We start from the raw sequence: 19,331 nt of genomic DNA on the forward strand, positions 1-19,331 counted from the left end.
ACAAGTATTTTTAACCGGTTTGTAAAAAGTCACTCATTTTAATATGTTCCATAACTTTATTTTCAGGGCAAAGATGAGAAGCTTTCCCGCCTGGCCAGGAAAGGTAAATAAAACGATAACTGCTTTGCAGTGCTACGGGCAGATAACCGCGTTTGTGACCAAATTTTGAAATTTCAAAAATTGTAAATTTGTTTTGTTGAATAAGCGTTTGTTTTAACTAATTTTAAAGCGACATATAACGTTATTCCGTTTAAACCCTGACGTATTGGAAGCTATTTCGCACCGAACTGTGTAATTTCAATGGAGATTCTTTCCAAATTATGTGCACTTATTTTATTCAGTCACAGTCACACTCACAGATGGCCACTCAATCTTCATTCAAATTGTTTCAATTTAATTAATGTCTAAGTTTATTTAGTTCTTGAAAGGGTTTACTTAAGATGTTTATTATGTTTTTACCTTAGCAATGCGGCTTTTGGAACATGTCTATTTTTAGCTAAAGAAACTTCAGCGTACAGTTTATATAGTATTGACAGACCTGTACGCTGAAGCTAACCCCGTATCGAAAGTCAACCAGAGTCGTAACATATTTATGTCACGCTATAAATCAAAGAAAGCTCATTTTCTTGGATACATTTCTACATATATTGGTGAATGAATATAAATTACTGCATCGAGGAATATTTTAAGGTTCAAATGTTTCAAATGCATCTTACAATAGATGAAAATAACTCTCATCAGTCTGAAATTCACAATTTTGACGCCATTGTCGCTTTGCCACGTGACGAGTTTTCATTTGGATACTTTCGGATAAACCTTGACATGTTATGCTGAAATTGTAAACATTACTTTCGTTTTCTGAAATCTATTATTTGTCATTAACAACTTACGTCTGGCGGATTATAAGACTGATTTCATTGTGAATCAGGTAGTTTTATATAATATTTACTTTGACTTTGTATTGACACTACAATTTGTTATCAAAATAAGCCAGAATAATTAAAATACCGGGAAATGTCATTCTGAATTTGAAAACACCTCGAGGGTTTGGCGCAAAACTATTGTAACTCACATTTTTAGAATTTTACAGGAGATCATAAAAACATCCTTGTTTCCCTAATTTTCACTTCCTGATAAAAACCAGGCTAAAACTTGTAGTAAATAACTGTATTTAAACATAACAGTTAACATTTTGTTTAAATATTGATTCATTTAAATGTATTTGATTAATATCAAGATACAATACTGTTGCGTTAAAATTTATTCCTTTTTAGCCAATATAATTTGGTGCAAAACTATTGTATCTAAAGATGCATTACTTTTGCACTAAGTTTTTATCTAAAATTGATGGTTTTGACATATCCAAGAAATATTGTAACTATAAAGGAAGATTTTTAATGGACATGTCCTTTTGTTTATAACCTTAATTTTATAACGTAATTATAAAGAAGGGAAGAAATCTTTTAATGACATTAAATTAAGTATACTTCGATGGACGGTTGGTTTCATTTCAACTGTTACAGTAGAAAATGCACACCATGACTGGCCAGGTACTTACAACTGACAAGACTGGTATCTTACAAAATAACATTCCATCAAAATAAACAAATTTAAATGAGTGTATTATGATAATAATATCAATAATCATTGATACAATGCCACATAACAGTTGCAAGTGAAAATAAACACTTAAGTCTTGATATGATAGGTATCTTTAATATTTACAAAAGTAGATTTACCTTAAGTACCTTTAATATAAAATTGAAATATGTTATTTCCTTAATCTTATTTTTTTTTATTTAGCAAAGATTTGTTTTCCCATTGTATGCCATTATACTAAAATGCCATAGTTATAATCAAATAATGTATAAAGACAGTCATTTAATTGCAGAACTTGTGAAATAATTGGCAATTGATATGTGAATTAAAAGTCTGCATTGTGCAATTAAAACATGTATTGTTATAATTACACACTATTCCTATATTTCTAATGTTTAGGTCCATAACTTCATTATAAACAAACAAAACAAAAAATCCAAAACATTAAAATGATACTTAATGCTAACATCCAAACATTACTTCATCAGTAACTTTCATACAAAATTTTCATAAAGGAGGAGAAAGAAGAATGTATGGTGGACACCAATGGAATGGCATGAGCTTTGCAAAGCATTAAATGTGCCTTTTTCACGTTTTGGTAAATTGAAAAAATCAAAAAAAGTTGTTTCAGATTTGCAAATTTTCGTTATAGTTATGATATTTGGTGAGGAAACAGTAAAATTCGGAACAATTACGATGCTCTAAATGATCCATTATGCATCTTTTGACAATTTAAAAACCTGAAATTATTAAGCGTTGCAACAGGAAACAAATGAATAATTTGGAGAGTTCTGTTGTTGTTTTATATTTTGTTAATCTACGAGGATTGCTTACGGTATATAAAATATCAAATACACCAATCATTGTATAAGCACAGATGGCCGAGTGGTCTTAGCGGTAGACGTTTACTCCAGGACTCCAGGGGTCAGTGATTCCAGCTCAGCTGAGTGTTACTGTTTTTTTTCTTCTTTTTTTATTTCATTCTTGTTTTACTGGAGCTTTGTTGATCCAATGTTTACAATTATCAATATAAAGCATTTAATGACAATCTTCAATACATGCCAAAATCTGTGAAAAGGCCCCTTATGAGGTCTCTGTCTTTTTCCCATTTCAATTTGATTCAACAGAATCCTCCTTTGAATTTCTTGGTCGTTGCATCAGATTTAACTCATGAAACCATATCCGTACTGATAAAACACCAATACCCGTGTCCATTTAACTTAATTGTACTAAATGTTATTTATCATAGTCAGCAAAACCATACGTTGACTGATGTACCCGACCGTGTAAACTCAAACATCCTTAATGTTATTCATCATAGTCAGAAATATCATACCTTGACTAATGTACCCTTTTAAATTCAATCATCAAAATGTTATTTATCATAGTCAAATATGCCATACCTTGAATAATGTATCCGTTTAAATTCAAACATCCTGAGTGTTATTTTTCATAGTCAGATATACCACACCTTGACTTAATAATTATGTACCTGTGTAAATTCAAACATCCTTAATGTTATTTACCATAGTCTGAAATATCATACCTTGACTGATGTACCCGTGTAAATTCAAACATCCTAAATGCTATTTATCATAGTCAGGAATACCATACCTTGACTAATGTACCCATGTGATTCAAATATCCTAAATGTTAGTTACCATACTCAGAAATACCGTAACTTGACTAATGTACCAGTGTAAATTCAAACATCCGAAATGTTTTTATTTATAGTCAGATATTCCATACCTTGACTCAGATGTACCCGTGTAAACTCAAACATCCCAAATGTTATTTATCATAGTCAGATATACTATACCTTGACAAATAAACCCGTATTAATTGAAACATTCTAAATGTTATCTACCACTGTAAGGAATGCCATGATACCTTTACTAATGTACACGTGTAAATTCTTACATTCTAAATGTTATTTATCATAGTCAGATATACCATACCTTGACTAATGTACCCGTTTAAATTCAAACATCCTTAATGTTATTTATCAAAGTCAGGAATACCATACCTTGACTAATTTACAAGTGTAAATTCAAACATCCTAAATGTTATGTACCATAATCAGAAATACCATACCTTGACTTATGTACCGGTGTAAATGTAAACATCCTAAATGTTATTTATCATAGTCATATATACCATGCCTTGCTTTATAAACCTGTGTAAATTCAAACATCCTAAATGCTATTTACCACAGCCAGAAATACCATACCTTAAATAATGTACCATACCTTGACTGATGTTTCTGTGTAAAATTATCCTAAATGCTATTTATCATTGTCAGGAGTACCACACCTTGACTAATGTACCTGTGTAAGTTCAAACATCCTTAATGTTATTTACTATTATAGTCTGGAATACCACACCTTGACTGATGTACCCGTGTAAATTCAAACATCCTTAATGCTATTTATCATAGTCAGGTGTACCATACCTTAACAAATGTACCGGTGTTAAAATTCAAGCATCCTTAATGTAATTTATCATAGTCAGGAAAACCATACTTTGACAAATGTACCGGTGTAAATTCAAACATCCTAAATGTTATTTATCATAGTCAGCAATACCATACGTTGACTAATGTACCCGTGTAAATTCAAAAATCCTAAATGTAATTTATCATAGCCAGCAATACTATACGTTTACTCATGTACCCATGTAAATTTAAACATCTTAAATGTTACTTATCATAGTCAGAAATACCATACATTGACCAATGTACCCTTGTAAATTCAAACATCCTTTATGTTATTTATAATAGTCAGATATACCATACCTTGGCTAATATGTCCTGTGTAAATTCAAATATCCTTAATGTTATATCATAGTCAGATATACTATACCTTGACGAATGTACCCGTTTACATTCAAACATCCTAAAAGTTATTTATCATAGTCAGGAATACCATACCTTGACTAATATACCCGTGTAAATTCAAACATGTTATTTATAGGGATGCAAGAAGTAAACCGGCTAACCGGTTAACCTTCTGAAACGACCAGTTAATCGTTTACATTTTCGGAAAAGGTTAACCTAGAAAAAAATATTTGATTATGTTGCTTTTTTCATGGAATAATTCGTACTTGTTTACTTTTTTCGTGTGGCATACTGCCAACTTGCGCTGGCGACTTGTAAGAACAACAGGCCGCACCATTGCCGGTAATAAATAACATGTCAACAAAGTAATAAAGCAATTAATCAATACCTTTGTGATAACAAATAGGGGGTACGTTTTGATAACTGATACTATTAGTCTTTTGACTCGCTAAAATTTAACTAGCGAACTGCGGTGAGTGGGATCTACCGGTATTAGCGAAGACGTAATTGCCACGTTTATTGAACTCGCAATAAAAAACAGTTGAGACATTGGACGGCTTATTTTGATGTTTTGTTAACCAATATTCAACACTGATTGCTCGCGAAAATTCCGTGTTTATAAGTAACAATTTTATGAAGAATTGCATTCGTAGTTACAATCTTTACGAGTTAAAAATTAATATCATTGTGATAATGTACGTCCAACAATACGACCATTACTGTCCGATGCAAGTTTTATTTAAGAAAGCAAATTATGAACTAATTAAATTATTAAACATCAAATAGAAATATTTTAAAAATAAACCCATTAAATTTTTTATTCGTGTAATTGCGTAAAATTTGTGCGCTATGGTACGTTTACAAACATACGTAACTATCAGTATTCAAGATCATTATACTTAGTTACATCGCTATTTAATAAATGTACTGATTATATTAAATATTCAACATACATTTCGTTCAATATTAATTTAATTTGCTTTTGTGTCCTTTATTTTATGCACATTTTTTATTGTAAAATGAAAATCAAACGATACAGCTTCATCTACAAACGATAAAATGCAAACAACAAAATACATTGTATGCAATTATCGAATAAGAAGAGGTGCGGATTCGTTGAACACACATAGCCCACTTTACGTCGCATTGAAAGGAAAAAAACATTTCTATATTAAGGCAATTTGAGTTTTAAATATTATAACAGAACGAACAAAGGAATACGCCATTTTTGTGAACGATACGACGCAAACGTAATATAAGCGGCCCAACCAAAAATAAGTTAATAAAACATAAAAATGAACATTGTGTAGTTCTTTAATTTTTTACTCCTATGCATTTACACAGGAAAAATAAAAAAATATATAGCATACATTTACAAAATTATGAAAATAATTTGTATAGTACATTTTATTATCAAACTGGCATGTTATCAACACAAGCGATTTCAAATTTGAAATAACTTTTGTTTCTACGGAGCGGTTCGAGCTGTATGACATTTTTTACGTACTATAAATTATTTAAACTACATAAGGCTTTTCGGTAACCGGTTAATAACCGGTTACTGAAAAAGATTAACCAGTTAATTATATTTGTAACCTCTTGTATCCCTAGTTATTTATACCATAATCAGAAATTCCATACCTTGACTAATGTACCGGTGTAAATTCAAACATCCTAAATGTTATTTATCATACTCAGATTTACCCGTGTAAATTCAAACATCCTTAATGCTATTTACTACAGTCAGAAATACTCTACCTTCAATAATGTTCCTGTGTAATTTCAAACATCCTAAATATTATTTACCATAGTCCGGAATACCATACCTTGACTAATGTACACGTGCAAATTCAAACATCCTAAATGTTATTTATCATTGTCAGAAATACTATACCTTGACTAATGTACCTGTGTCAATTCAAACATCCTAAATGTTATTAATCATATGGTCAGAAATACCATACCTTGACTAAAGTACCCGTGTAAATTCAAACATCCTAAATGCTATTTATCATAGTCAGGAGTACCATACCTTGACTTTTGTAAATTCAAACATCCTTAATGTTATTTATCATAGTAAGAAATACCATACCTTGACTTATGTACCTGTGTAAATTTAAACATTCTTAATGTTATTTACCATAGTCAGATTTACCATACCTTGAATAATGTACTCGTGTAAATTCAAACATTCTTAATGTTTTCTACCACAGTCAGGAATACCATTCCTCGACTAATGTACCCGTGTAAATTCAAACATCCTAATAATGTAATTTATTATAGTCAGGAATACCATACCTAGCCTTATGTACCTGTATACATTAAAACATCAAAATGTTATTTATCATAGTCAGAAATGCCATACTTAAACTTATGTACCTGTGTAAATTCAAACATCGGTAATGTTATTTACACTGAAAATATATTGGAAAAGCAGTAAAACTTGGTTCATTACTATTGTAACTCAAGTTACAATAGTTTCGACAAAATATATTTATATGAAAATACATGCAAATTAATTTGCAAAACTATTGTATCTTGAGTAACAATAGTGTTGCAATAAAAAGGAAAATATATAACTACTGAGTTTATATGTGCAACACTATTGTATCTATAGATACCATAGTATTGCAATATGACTTTTTGTTTGGATTCAAATATGTTATTGCAACACTAATGTATCTTGAAATACAATAGTGTTGCAATACATTCTTTACATATTTTAGATACAACATTTTTGCAGGATCACTATAAAATTGTACATGTTAATTATATAACTGTGATATTTTTTTTATGGATGCAGGGTATGAAAATATGTACAATTTTAGTGGAAAGTGGTTTTGAGAAAAAATCATAGTTACAATAGTTTTGCGCCAAACCCTCGACCTGAGCACATGGTTTGTTACTAAAAATAGAAATAACGTCATATGACCGTGAAATCTCGGGAGATTCGCATTTCAAGAAAGTCTGTCAGATCGCTGTTTTTCTCGATATGTGAGAGCAGAATAGATACATTTTAAATGTTTAAGATAGTATTTTGTGAAAGAATATATCAGTTAAATGTGAAAAATGTCAATCTTTCCAATCAAGTGGTTGATTTGGGCCAACAACTCCATTTAAAAGCTGTTTTGGACCGGTCTTTGTTAATTGTCAACTTTTCGGGAATTTCTGGTTGACTTTCCTAATGGGGTTGGTCCATAACTATAAAGTCGCGCCAGTCAAAAATCATATAAAGCGACATTTAAAGTTATGGAAGCCAGAACTAGTCTATTTTCAGATTGTAGAACCTAAGCCAGATGTGAAGAAACCAAAGAAAGATAAAAACTCTCACTTCATCTACTTCTTTGGATCAGAAAACTAGTAAGATAAAATCAAATTATCATAACTCAATGATTATCATTCACCGTTTTTTAAGGGCTTATTTGAGGCATTATTTTAATTTCCCTGCATAATATATATATATATTTTACCCCTGAATGTGACCTTTTATTCACCTCTTTATGTGAACTTTATATTGAAATAACGTTGACTGAAGTCAGACAAACATTGATGAAGTAAGAAGCATTTTGGTTAACTACAGAGTTTTTCCGCACCACTTTTCTGATACTGGTACCTGTCAAACTGGGAAACTAAGTGTCTTTACCCGTATTGGGACATTTATTAACTACGCTGAATAATTATTAAAACATATACAAAAAATAAGTTGCATATTAACATAAAAATGCCCAGTTATTTACTCCAAGCTTGTTTCTATTAACAGTTAACAATGAGTAAATTCTAAAATGCAGTATAATACACCTTTGAATTTACTGTCATGATTTGTTCCTTGACAGGAACTTTATCTGTAAAAAAAACTATACTTGTAAGTTAGTGCATGCTATTTAATTGCATATTTTTATTTCCACCACTATAGTAGTGGGGAACATATTGTTTTTGCCCTGTCTGTTGGTTGGTTAGTCTGTTGGTTGGTTGGTTTGCGCCAACTTTAACATTTGCAATAACTTTTGCAATATTGAAGATAGGAACTTGATATTTGGCATGCATATGTATCTCATGGAGCTGCACATTTTGAGTGGTGAAAGGTCAAGGTCATCCTTCAAGATCAAAGGTCAAATATATGGGTCAAAATCGCTCATTTAATGTACACTTTTGCAGTATTTCAATATTCAAGATAGCAACTTGATATTTGGCATGCATGAGTGGTGAAAGGTCAAGGTCATCCTTCAAGGTCAGATGTCAAATATATGTGGCCAAAATCGCTCATTTTATGAGTACTTTTGCAATATTGAAGATAGCATCTTGATAATTGGCATGCATGTGTATCTCATGGAGCTGCCCATTTTGAGTGGTGAAAGGTCAAGGTCATCCTTCAATGTCAGAGGTCAAATATATGTGGCCCAAATCGCTAATTTTATGAATACTTTTGCAATATTTAAGATAGCAACTTGATATATGGCATGCATGTGTATCTCATGGAGCTGCACATTTTTAGTGGTGAAAGGTCAAGGTTATCCTTCAAGGTCAAATATATGGGTCAAAATTGCTCATGTAATGTCACTTCTGCAATATTGAAGCTAGCAATTTTATATTTGAAATGCATGTGTATCTCATGGAGCTGCACATTTTGAGTGGTGAAGGGTCACATTTTGAGTGGTGAAGGGTCAAGGTCAAGGTCATCCTACAAGGTCAAACGTCATATAGGGGGACATTGTGTTTCACAAACACATCTTGTTTTACATTATGTATGACATGCACATACCAGCAAGTCAGCAATGCAGGCATTTAATCAAATTTCTCAATACTTGGAGACATCAAAATGAAGCCAAGACTGATTATTTTTCCATGACATTTGGATTTTCGTTTTGTTGTTCATATTTTGTGTTGCTACCTTCATTCTCATTTTGCGGTTGATGTTTGTGCGATGCGCACTCAAAATAACACAGAAAATACATTTAAATAAATGTATCGCCACAAGTTCTCCACCAAGTAATAATAATTGTTATAGCGTCTCGCGAGTTCGACTTGCACTGTTCAATAAGCCTCTAATCAATAAGTGCTCGAGGGAAATAACCAATGCAGTCTTGAATAAGCGTCTATATGAAGCTATTTCGGGCTCGTTACTAAGTTCGGACACGGAAAAATCACTCGACCCATCGGGCTACCGGCTTAGAATTTTCACTCGACCGACACAAAAATCACTCGACCCGGTCAACGGTCCAGCGGGTTACGGCTAAGACTGTGCTTTGGCCTTAGACAGTAGAATACCCCTATTGAAATTTGGGTCACTACTAAGGTTTAAGGTCAAGGACACTGTCACAATAAGTGAAAATTGTTTCTGATCAATAACTTTTCAACAAATAGACTGATTGACTTGAGTGATGGGTGTCAAGACCCTGTTTTGGGGGCATCGGTCTCTGACCTACGAGCTCTTGTTATAAAAACTTTGTAGTGTAGAGAACATTGAACGCTTTTAATTTAAGTTATCAGAGGTGTCAATTTTTAGGATTATTCCTGAATTCAGGATTTAAGACCTCCAGGAAAACTTTTGATATTGATATAAATCAGAGGATTGTTTTTGTTATTTTAAGCATTCTTGTCACAAAATGTCACTCTTAAACACAAATTATTGACCTTTGGCATATTGTTTACAAAGGAAACATAATTTAATGAATCATTAAAACTCTTTTGACTCTGGCCCCCAAGTTCTAGGATGATTTTCAGGATTTTAGATTTCGGCAAATTGACACCCCTGGTTATAAATTTACTTGGTTATCTTAACAAATGATATTGAATAGACATTTCTTTGAAATTAATCTTAGGGCAAACATACTGTATCTTGATCATTACGGTCTTTTAGATGAGTCATTATCAAAACAGTTATTGTACTATATACAGTATTGATAAAACAAAAAATCTAGACAAAACTGGATTTAGTGTTGGGTTTTATTGAAGCACGTAAGCAGGTACATGTATACTAACCTATTGTGTTGGCTGAGATGTTTTGACAAAAGGAATTAGCATGTGGGAATGCAACTCTTTACCAATTTTTTCCTGTGAATTGGGAAATTTTTATGTCAATTTGGAATTTATATTTTTTTAACAGAAAAATGGTGGAAGTGGGAATGGTGCCGTTTAATGGTACCAATTTTATGTAGAGAAAAAACACTGAACCATAATTTTTATCAATCCAAGTTTGAAAAATATTTTTATCAAAGCAAATTTTAGTATAATATAATAACCCTATCCGTCCTTGATATAATACATGCACAGCACTACAGGTATTTATGACCAGTCTATCAATTGTTTTCAATTTTAAGTGCCTGGATTCCATTTGAGAGTGTCTATCCCTATATTGGAAACAAGGAGAAGTTCTTGTTGACAGCCAGAATACCAAAAGGCTTCAAAGAGGCCATTGAGGCCATAGAAGATGCAATCAAAAATACTTCAGTGGAGGTAAATTCTTTGTCATGCCACATTTATGTAAACGTAACACACGTTAGGTAGTCATTTTCACTAGTGAAGCCTTTCTCATTTGGTACATGAAACAGTAATATTGATGATTCCCAATCTTATGTTAGTACCTGTATTTGTTTGTCTGAATTTGAAGTAAGGAACTCCCAAATCTTTGTTAAAAAGTTTACATAGAATTTTTTTAGCAGTCTTTGTTATTATCAGTTTTGTCAAATTTTTATTATATGACTATGTAAACGTGCTATCAACATACCACTGTAAAACTGAGAACAGCGTTTTTTTTCCTCCTTTATAAGGTACTGGAATAGGGCACTTTCACAAAGAGGAAAAAAATACAAATTTCCCAATTGCTGTAAAAAAAAGTCCCAATTGAAGGATTCTTAAAAAAAAGATAATAAAGTGCACCATTTAGTTAGTTTTTCTATGCAGCTCCTAAGTAAATATAATATTGACAACTTGACAACATTGAGTTATCAATTTTAAAGTATTTGGGAGCAAAAACTCAAATACACCAATTTTCAAATATGAATACTACACTAGGTGAATTTTCCCTATTTTGGGTTTTTTCGAGCGCAATTTTAGCAATTGGGCTGGTAAGGTACTTTTCCCAATTAGGCAAAAAAATGGCTGGAAAATCTGAGCCATGTTCAAAACAGTGCAGCAGTAATTGGCTTGTGCTTATCTCAATCACTGCGTTTATGTGCCCTATACAATGGCAAATACAACTTATCAGTGACATAAAATCATAAATTGCTTGGAAGATATTGATTGCACACTATTTCATGTACATGTAATTGTTTTTTATATCTGTAAGACCATTCTTTGTGTTAACAAAAGTATTTGGAAAGACTGCAAACTTCCCAATTTGACTGGTATTGAGACCATTCCTTAAGAAATTTGTTAGCCATGGTTACCAGGTGAGGTGAAACCAGGCCTTAAAAAATAAATCCAGGGCCACTCGCCCTCTATATTTATTGTGATGATCAAACAGAACCTTTTTCTAAACTTAAACCATCATCTTACTTTGTCTCCTTGTAATAAACAAACATCTATAAGTCAATACTATAGTTGTATTTATTTTGCAAAAAATACAATTAATCAATTAAAGTAAGAGTCTGCACTGGATGAAACCTCCATGGACGCTGGCTTCTTTGGTCGTGGCCCTGTACGTTTGAGACCTGAGATGTGTCTAGTTCCTTTAGCAAAATCCAACCACTTGCTATTCTGTTTATTTATAATTTTATATAAGAAATATTATAATAAACCAGTTGTGTATTTTTTTATTTTATTGATATTGACATTAAAATGAAATTTTAATCTCAAGGAACGACAAATATATTTAATTGTCTTTCACTATTAATTGATAAGCTAAGAGCACTGACTTCTACGAAATGAGCGCAACCGAGTTCGAGAATTATTTTTACTGTGCCCGTGCAGGGTTGTTTTTTTAGAGAAAGGGGAAGACGCTGGACGCTGGGTGAAAGGGGAAAAAAAAGAGTACGAAAGAGAGATATTAGGGGAAAAAATAAAAACTGTTCATTTCAATGTCTATAACTCGTCAAAAGAGACTTGTCTCTGTCCTTTTTGTTCTTAAACACATTTAACAGGTATTAAAGTCAAAGTCCTTAATAAAGTTGCAGGTGTAGATCTAATAATGGGAAATGTTTTCAACTATATTTTTGTACTGGGGCCGGGGGACGATGTCAATTTTGTGATTTCAATTTCATGATGAATGGGTTGACGATCTTGATTTGCTACAGTATTGGAAGGGAAAGGAGCGGCAGCTGCCGATTGTCTACTTTCGATTTTCACAATGTTCGATGTTGATTACCTCGGAATCCTGCTGGGTTATAACGGTTTTCGATGATTCTTTCTTAAAAAATGCCTCGATGCGTTCAGTATCTTCCGAGTTCGAATGTTTTATTTTGTTTGTGTAAGAACGCTTATTGTGAGACATTTTTTTCTGTTTTCACGTTTATACCTCGGCTTGCACATAGCCCGGATGAAAATTCGACTGGTTTCCGGTAATTAATTGACGAAACACCCTTCTCGCGCAAGACCAGTATCCAGTAAAATAGTCACATGATTATTACGATTAGTTGCCCAGTTTACATGACATTATTTAAGAGCTATATTTAGAATAACTGGGATTCCCAGATGTTGTGTGTTCGTCTGGAGAGAGAGAGCGCGAATTCGTTGTACATGGTGCAAATTGGATAATTGTCGAATGCCCCAAGGAAAAATAAACATTTCTGTGAGAGAAAATATTGTATTTTGGTGAAAAATGATATTTTTGGTGGGGAAATTGTATTTTAAGGGGAAAAATTTTGGTAGGGGAAGACGCCGAATATCGGCGTCATTTTCTTAGTAAAAAAAAACCCTGCCGTGACATCATGAAAATTGTCAAAACAAAAGTGCAGTTTCTTTGTGTACTAAACCTAATTTTTGTTTGTTCGAAAAATAGTTTGCAATTGCTATTGATGTGGCAGGAGTTTTTGAACTTAATTTATATTACTCAACCGGAAAAAACAGCACTTGCCCGGTCGGTCGAGTATTTAACAAACTTTACTCGCCTGACCGTCAACTTCACTTGCAAATTCGAGCAGTCAAGTGGATTTTTCAAGGCCTGGAAACAGAAGGGATAACACCCTTGATATTCGGATTGCAAGACCATATAAGGAGCATCATGGGGGGAAAAGGGTCCAGTGATTTTTTTGCTATTTTTCTACAGCCGTTGACTTTTGGAATGGAAAAAATAGCGCGCCAACAATGAAAATTAAATAGTATTAATATGATTATAAATAATCATTTTTAGCTCATCTATTTTTTGAAAAAAAATTATGAGCTATTGTCATCACCTTGGCGTCGGCGTTGGCGTTGGCGTCGGCGTCCGGTTAAGTTTTGCGTTTAGGTCCACTTTTCTCAGAAAGTATCAATGCTATTGCATTCAAACTTGGTACACTTACTTACTATCATGAGGGGACTGGGCAGGCAAAGTTAGATAACTCTGGCTTGCATTTTGACAGAATTATGTGCCCTTTTTATACTTAAAAAATTGAAAATTTTGGTTAAGTTTTGCGTTTAGTTCCACTTTTCTCAGTAAGTATCAAGTCTATTGCATTCAAACTTGGTACACTTACTTACTATCATGAGGGGACTGGGCAGGCAAAGTTAGATAACTCTGGCATGCATTTTGACAGAATTATGTGCCCTTTTTATACTTAGAAAATTGACAATTTTGGTTAAGTTTTGTGTTTAGGTCCATTTTAGTCCTTAAGCATCAAAGCTATTGCTTTCATACTTGCAACACTTACTAACTATCATAAGGGGACTGTGCAGGCAAAGTAATGTAACTCTGACTGGCATTTTGACAGAATTATGTGCCCTTTTTATACTTAGAAAATTGAAAATTTGATTAAGTTTTGTGTTTAGGTCCACTTTATTCCTACAGTATCAAAGCTATTGCTTTCATACTTGCAAGATTTATGAACTATCATAAGGGGACCGTGCAGGCAAAGTTATGTAACTCTGACTGGCATTTGGACGGAATTATGGGCCCTTTATACTTAGAAAATTGAAAATTTGGTTAAGATTTATGTTTTGGTCCACTTTACCCCTAAAGTATCATAGATATTGCTTTCATACTTGGAACACTCACAAACTATCATAAGGGTACAGTAAAAGGACAAGTTTTATAACTCTGGTTGTCATTGTCAGGAATTATGGCCCTTTTTTGACTTAGTAACTTTTAATATATGGTTAAATTTTGTGTTTCGATCCACTTTACTTCTTAAGTATCAAGGCTATTGCTTTCAAACTTCAAATACTTACATGCTATCATGAGGTTACTGTACCTGGCAACTTGAATTTTACTTTGACCTTTGAATGACCTTGACTCTCAAGGTCAAATTATTAAATTTTGCTAAAATTGCCATAACTTCTTTATTTATGATTAGATTTGATTGATACTTTGATGAAACTACTCTTACCTGACATACCACAATAGACTCCACCCAAACCATCCCCCGTGCCCTCCCCCCCCTCCCCCCCCTAATTTTTTTTTTTTTTTTTTTTTTTTTTAAGATCATCTCACAAATGACCACCACACCCTCACACTATACCCCCCCCCACCCCACCCCCCCCCCCCCCCCCAATTTTTTTTTTTTTTTTTTTTTTTTTTTTTTTTTTTTTTTTTAGATCATCTCACAAATTACCACCACACCCTCACACTATACCCCCCCCCCCCTCCCATTTTTTTTTTAAAAACTGTTATGTTTGAAATACCGTCCAACCATCGCACCCAAACCCCCCCCCCCCTCCCATCGCCCCCCCCCCCCCCCCCCCCCCCGATTTTTTTTTTTTTTTTTCGCTTTTTTGGAAGATAATGTAATAAATGTCCACAACCCCACACTATACACCCCTCTTCACTCCACTCCTCCCTCCTAAAAAGAAAATAGATGAGCGGTCTGCACCCGCAAGGCGGTGCTCTTGTTTTAATTGTATGTGTAACTTCACTTTTAAATTTAATTTAAATTATTAAGTTTTACCAAATTATTACACTGTTTAATAAACTTAATAAACCAATTATTGAGTTTATTGGAAAAGTTTGGCATCTTTTTGGGGAAATTTTGGTAAGATTTTGGGGGAAAATTTTAGTTTTTGGCATAAAGAAACAGCCAGTAAGAGTCTGTTATTTTGGGATTGAAAAATCACTTGGGGTCTTAGTCCATATGCGTAGCTCCAGACCACCTAAGGCTTTGTGGTGTCAAAAGCAGATGAATAAAAAATATGTTATTAGAGTTAAATAAACCACTACTTTTTTACTCTTGTTAATAGTTTTTATGTTGCATGTGAAAGTCTATTAAGTAAAGATGTACCAGTTGTTTGGTTATGAGTGTGGAGACTACAATATTGATAAGAGGTCACATACCAATGATTGTTTTAGGAACCTTTAATAGCAGACGACTTGCCATCAATAGATGAGGAAATAGCACAGATCCTCTCAGATTCTGCAGATGATGAAAAGGTCAATCAGGTATGCCATGTGCCTACATCTAGTGTGTGTTAACCTGTGTTGTTTATGTTTCTAGGCAATGACTGAATACCAAGAGAGAATGTCCCAACAAGACGCAGTTTCACCCGATGTACGTATTTACTGACAGCTGTTGTATTTGGCAATATTGTACACCTGTTTTTCCTTCTATTGCTTGTACTTATTTGAAATCATTGTTTTTTCACCTTTAAGGTGTCGGCTCTTCAAACAAACAGGGATTTCATCATTTAAAAAGAATAATTCCATTTAAGTGTTAGTTTAAACTTTTTAAACATTAAATATTTCATTAATAATTAAGATTATGTATAAACGTAAACACTTTGTTACAAAAAAAAATTGTCAAGAATTACATACAAAAACGCCTGTACTATCTTGTCAACAAATTGTTAAGGTTTTTATACTGATAATGAAAACTTTCAGCCTAAAATAATGTTTAAGATTTAGAAATCGAAAATGAGCATTTTTCCTCTATATAAACTTGGTACTGGAAAAAAGCACCATTTCCAATGCAATCACTTTTCCTAATTTCATGGAAAAAAAACCTACCCTAATTCATATTAAAAATTCTTAAATCACAAAACAGAGCAATCTTACCAACAGGGGAAGTAACCGCATCAAGCTTTGATGGCCTAATATAAATGTAATACATATGAAGAGATTAATATAGGTCTGCATACTGTGTCTCTGCGCTGTACAAATAAAACCACAAATTGAACAGAAGTATGAGCGTCCTAGAGTATGCATACAAAATGTAGTGGTTTTCTTCTATATTACTTTTTTGTAAATTCTATAAATGCTCATTATTATGCCCCCCTTCGAAGAAGAGGGGGTATATTGTTTCGCACATGTCAGTCCGTCTGTCGGTCCGTCCAACGAATGGTTTCCGGATTACAACTCAAGAAGGCTTACGCCTAGGATCATGAAACTTCATAGGCACATTGATCATGACTCGCAGATGACCCTATTGATTTTCAGGTCACTAGGTCAAAGTTTAAGGTCACAGTGACTCAAACCAGTAAAATAGTTTCCGGATGATAACTCAAGAATGCTTATGCCTAGGATCATGAAACTTTATAGGTACATTGATCACGACTCGCATATGACCCCTATTGATTTTCAGGTCACTAGGTCAAATGTCAAGGTCACGGTGACTTGACACAGGAAAATGGTTTCCGGATGATAACTCAAGAACGCTTATGCCTAGGATCATGAAACTTCATAGGAACATTGATCATAACTCGCAGATGACCCCTATTGGTTTTCAGGTCACTAGGTCAAAGGTCAAGGTCACAGTGACTCGACACCGTAAAATGGTTTCCGGATTATAACTCAAGAACGCTTAAACTTAAGATCATGAAACTTCATAGGTACATTGATCATGACTCGCAGATGACCCCTATAGATTTTCAGGTCACTAGGTCAAAGGTCAAGGTCACAGTGACTCAAAATAGTAAAATGGTTTCTGGATGATAACTCAAGAATGCTTATGCATAGGATAATGAAACTTCATAGGTACATTTATCATCACTGGCAGATGACCCCTATTAATTTTCAGGTCACTAGGTCAAAGGTCAAGGTCACAGTGACTCGAAACAGTTAAATGGTTTCCTGATGATAACTCTAGAATAATAAGGCGTAGGATCATGAAACTTTAAAGGCACATTGATCATGACTGGCAGATGACCCCTATTGATTTTCAGGTCACTAGGTCAATAATCAAGGTCACAGTGACTCAAAACAGTAAAATGGTTTCCTGATGATAACTCTAGAATAATTAGGCCTAGGATCATGAAACTTCAAAGGTAAATTGATCATGACTGGCAGATGACCCCTATTGATTTTCAGGTCACTAGGTCAAAGGTCAAGGCCACAGTGACTCGAAATAGTAAAATGGTTTCCGGATGATAACTCAAGAATGCTTACGCCTAGGATCATGAAAATTCAAAGGTACATTGATCATGACTGGCAGATGACCCCTGTTGATTTTCAGGTCACTAGGTCAAAGGTCATGGTCAGAGTGACAAAAAACGTACACAATGGCTGCCACTATAACTGACAGCCCATATTGGGGGCATGCATGTTTTACAAACAGCCCTTGTATTAACCAGGTTTTCCGAAGGAAAAAACTGTTTATTAGATTGGTGAATGTCGGCGGGCGGGTGGTCGCCTCTGGTGGAACAAGCTTGTCCGGGCCATAACTTTACCGTTCATTGTGAGATTTTGAAATAATTTGGCACCTTTGTTCACCATCATTAGACGGTTTGTCGCGAGATAGAATGACGTCGAAATCTCCAAAGTCAAGGTCACACTTTGAGTTCAAAGGTCAAAATTGGCCATAAATGAGCTTGTCCGGGCCATAACTATGTCATTCATTGTGAGATTTTAAAATCATTTTGGCACATGTGTTCACTATCATTGGACGGTGTGTCGCGCAAAGAATTACGTCAATATCTCCAAGGTCAAGGTCACACTTTGAGTTCAAAGGTCAAAAATGGCCATAAATGAGCTTGTTTGGGCCATAACTATGTCAATAATTGTGAGATTTTAAAATCATTTGGCACATTTGTTCACTATCATTGGACGGTGTGTCGTACGAAAGAATTACGTCAATATCTCCAAGGTCAAGGTCACAATTTTAGTTGAAAACCTGGTTTTGTGACAATTTTGTCCCTTGTTTGTTGATCCATTCAGATAAAAGGGCGCACAAATTATGCTGTGCATGTTCTTATCTTCCATCCTGACTTTCTGTTAACAAATGTTTTCCTTCTTTTTGAGTTTGCATCTGTCAGCTTTATATATTGTTCAATATTGGATTGGCATTTTCAAGAACTTCACAACTTGATGCATATATTTCAATTTTAGCTGCACTCCATTTAATCTAGCTGGATGCATCTGTAAAGTGGGGTACTAGATTAGTCTATGCAATTGCCGTCACACAGGCTAATCTGGGACGATACTTGCCACTTAGACTTGATTTTTATTTGGAACTAAAATTTATTACAGATGTATTGTTTAAACTAAAATTTTAGATAAATTTAACTGAACTTGTTGTAGTTAAATAACTAGTCTCTCAGTCATCTGCTGATTTACATAAAACTGTATATAGATATGTTGTTAACTTAGTAGAACTGCTACATGTTTTTTTTTTCATTTTTGCCTCAATATTCTATGCAGACTTATGTTCCCTTAAACTTTCATAAATGTTTATACTTGTCTGTTTGTTGTCAATTTTCGAGCCACAGTTCAGACCTATACCCGATGTAAACAAGGAAATATTTTTTCCCAAACGACTGCAAATTATTCCCTATTGAAAGTTTCCAAAAACAATAAGTTCCTTTTGGTAATAACAATTCACCAGTTCGTTAATTTCCC

At 33.7% G+C, this 19,331-nt stretch overlaps 1 protein-coding gene across 1 annotated transcript in view; it reads left to right on the plus strand.

The window, feature by feature from the left end:
• Positions 1-19,331, plus strand: part of LOC127876233 (cytokine-like nuclear factor N-PAC) — an 85,221-nt gene that overhangs the window by 111 nt on the left and 65,779 nt on the right. Inside the window, exons 2-5 of the mRNA XM_052421294.1 lie at positions 67-103; positions 7,713-7,795; positions 10,753-10,888; positions 15,852-15,941. Of these exons, the coding sequence (XP_052277254.1) occupies positions 67-103; positions 7,713-7,795; positions 10,753-10,888; positions 15,852-15,941 (346 nt within the window). The remainder of the gene's footprint in view (positions 1-66; positions 104-7,712; positions 7,796-10,752; positions 10,889-15,851; positions 15,942-19,331) is intronic.

This window comes from Dreissena polymorpha, chromosome 4 (genome assembly GCF_020536995.1).
Source record: "Dreissena polymorpha isolate Duluth1 chromosome 4, UMN_Dpol_1.0, whole genome shotgun sequence".
NCBI classification, from domain to species: domain Eukaryota; kingdom Metazoa; phylum Mollusca; class Bivalvia; order Myida; family Dreissenidae; genus Dreissena; species Dreissena polymorpha.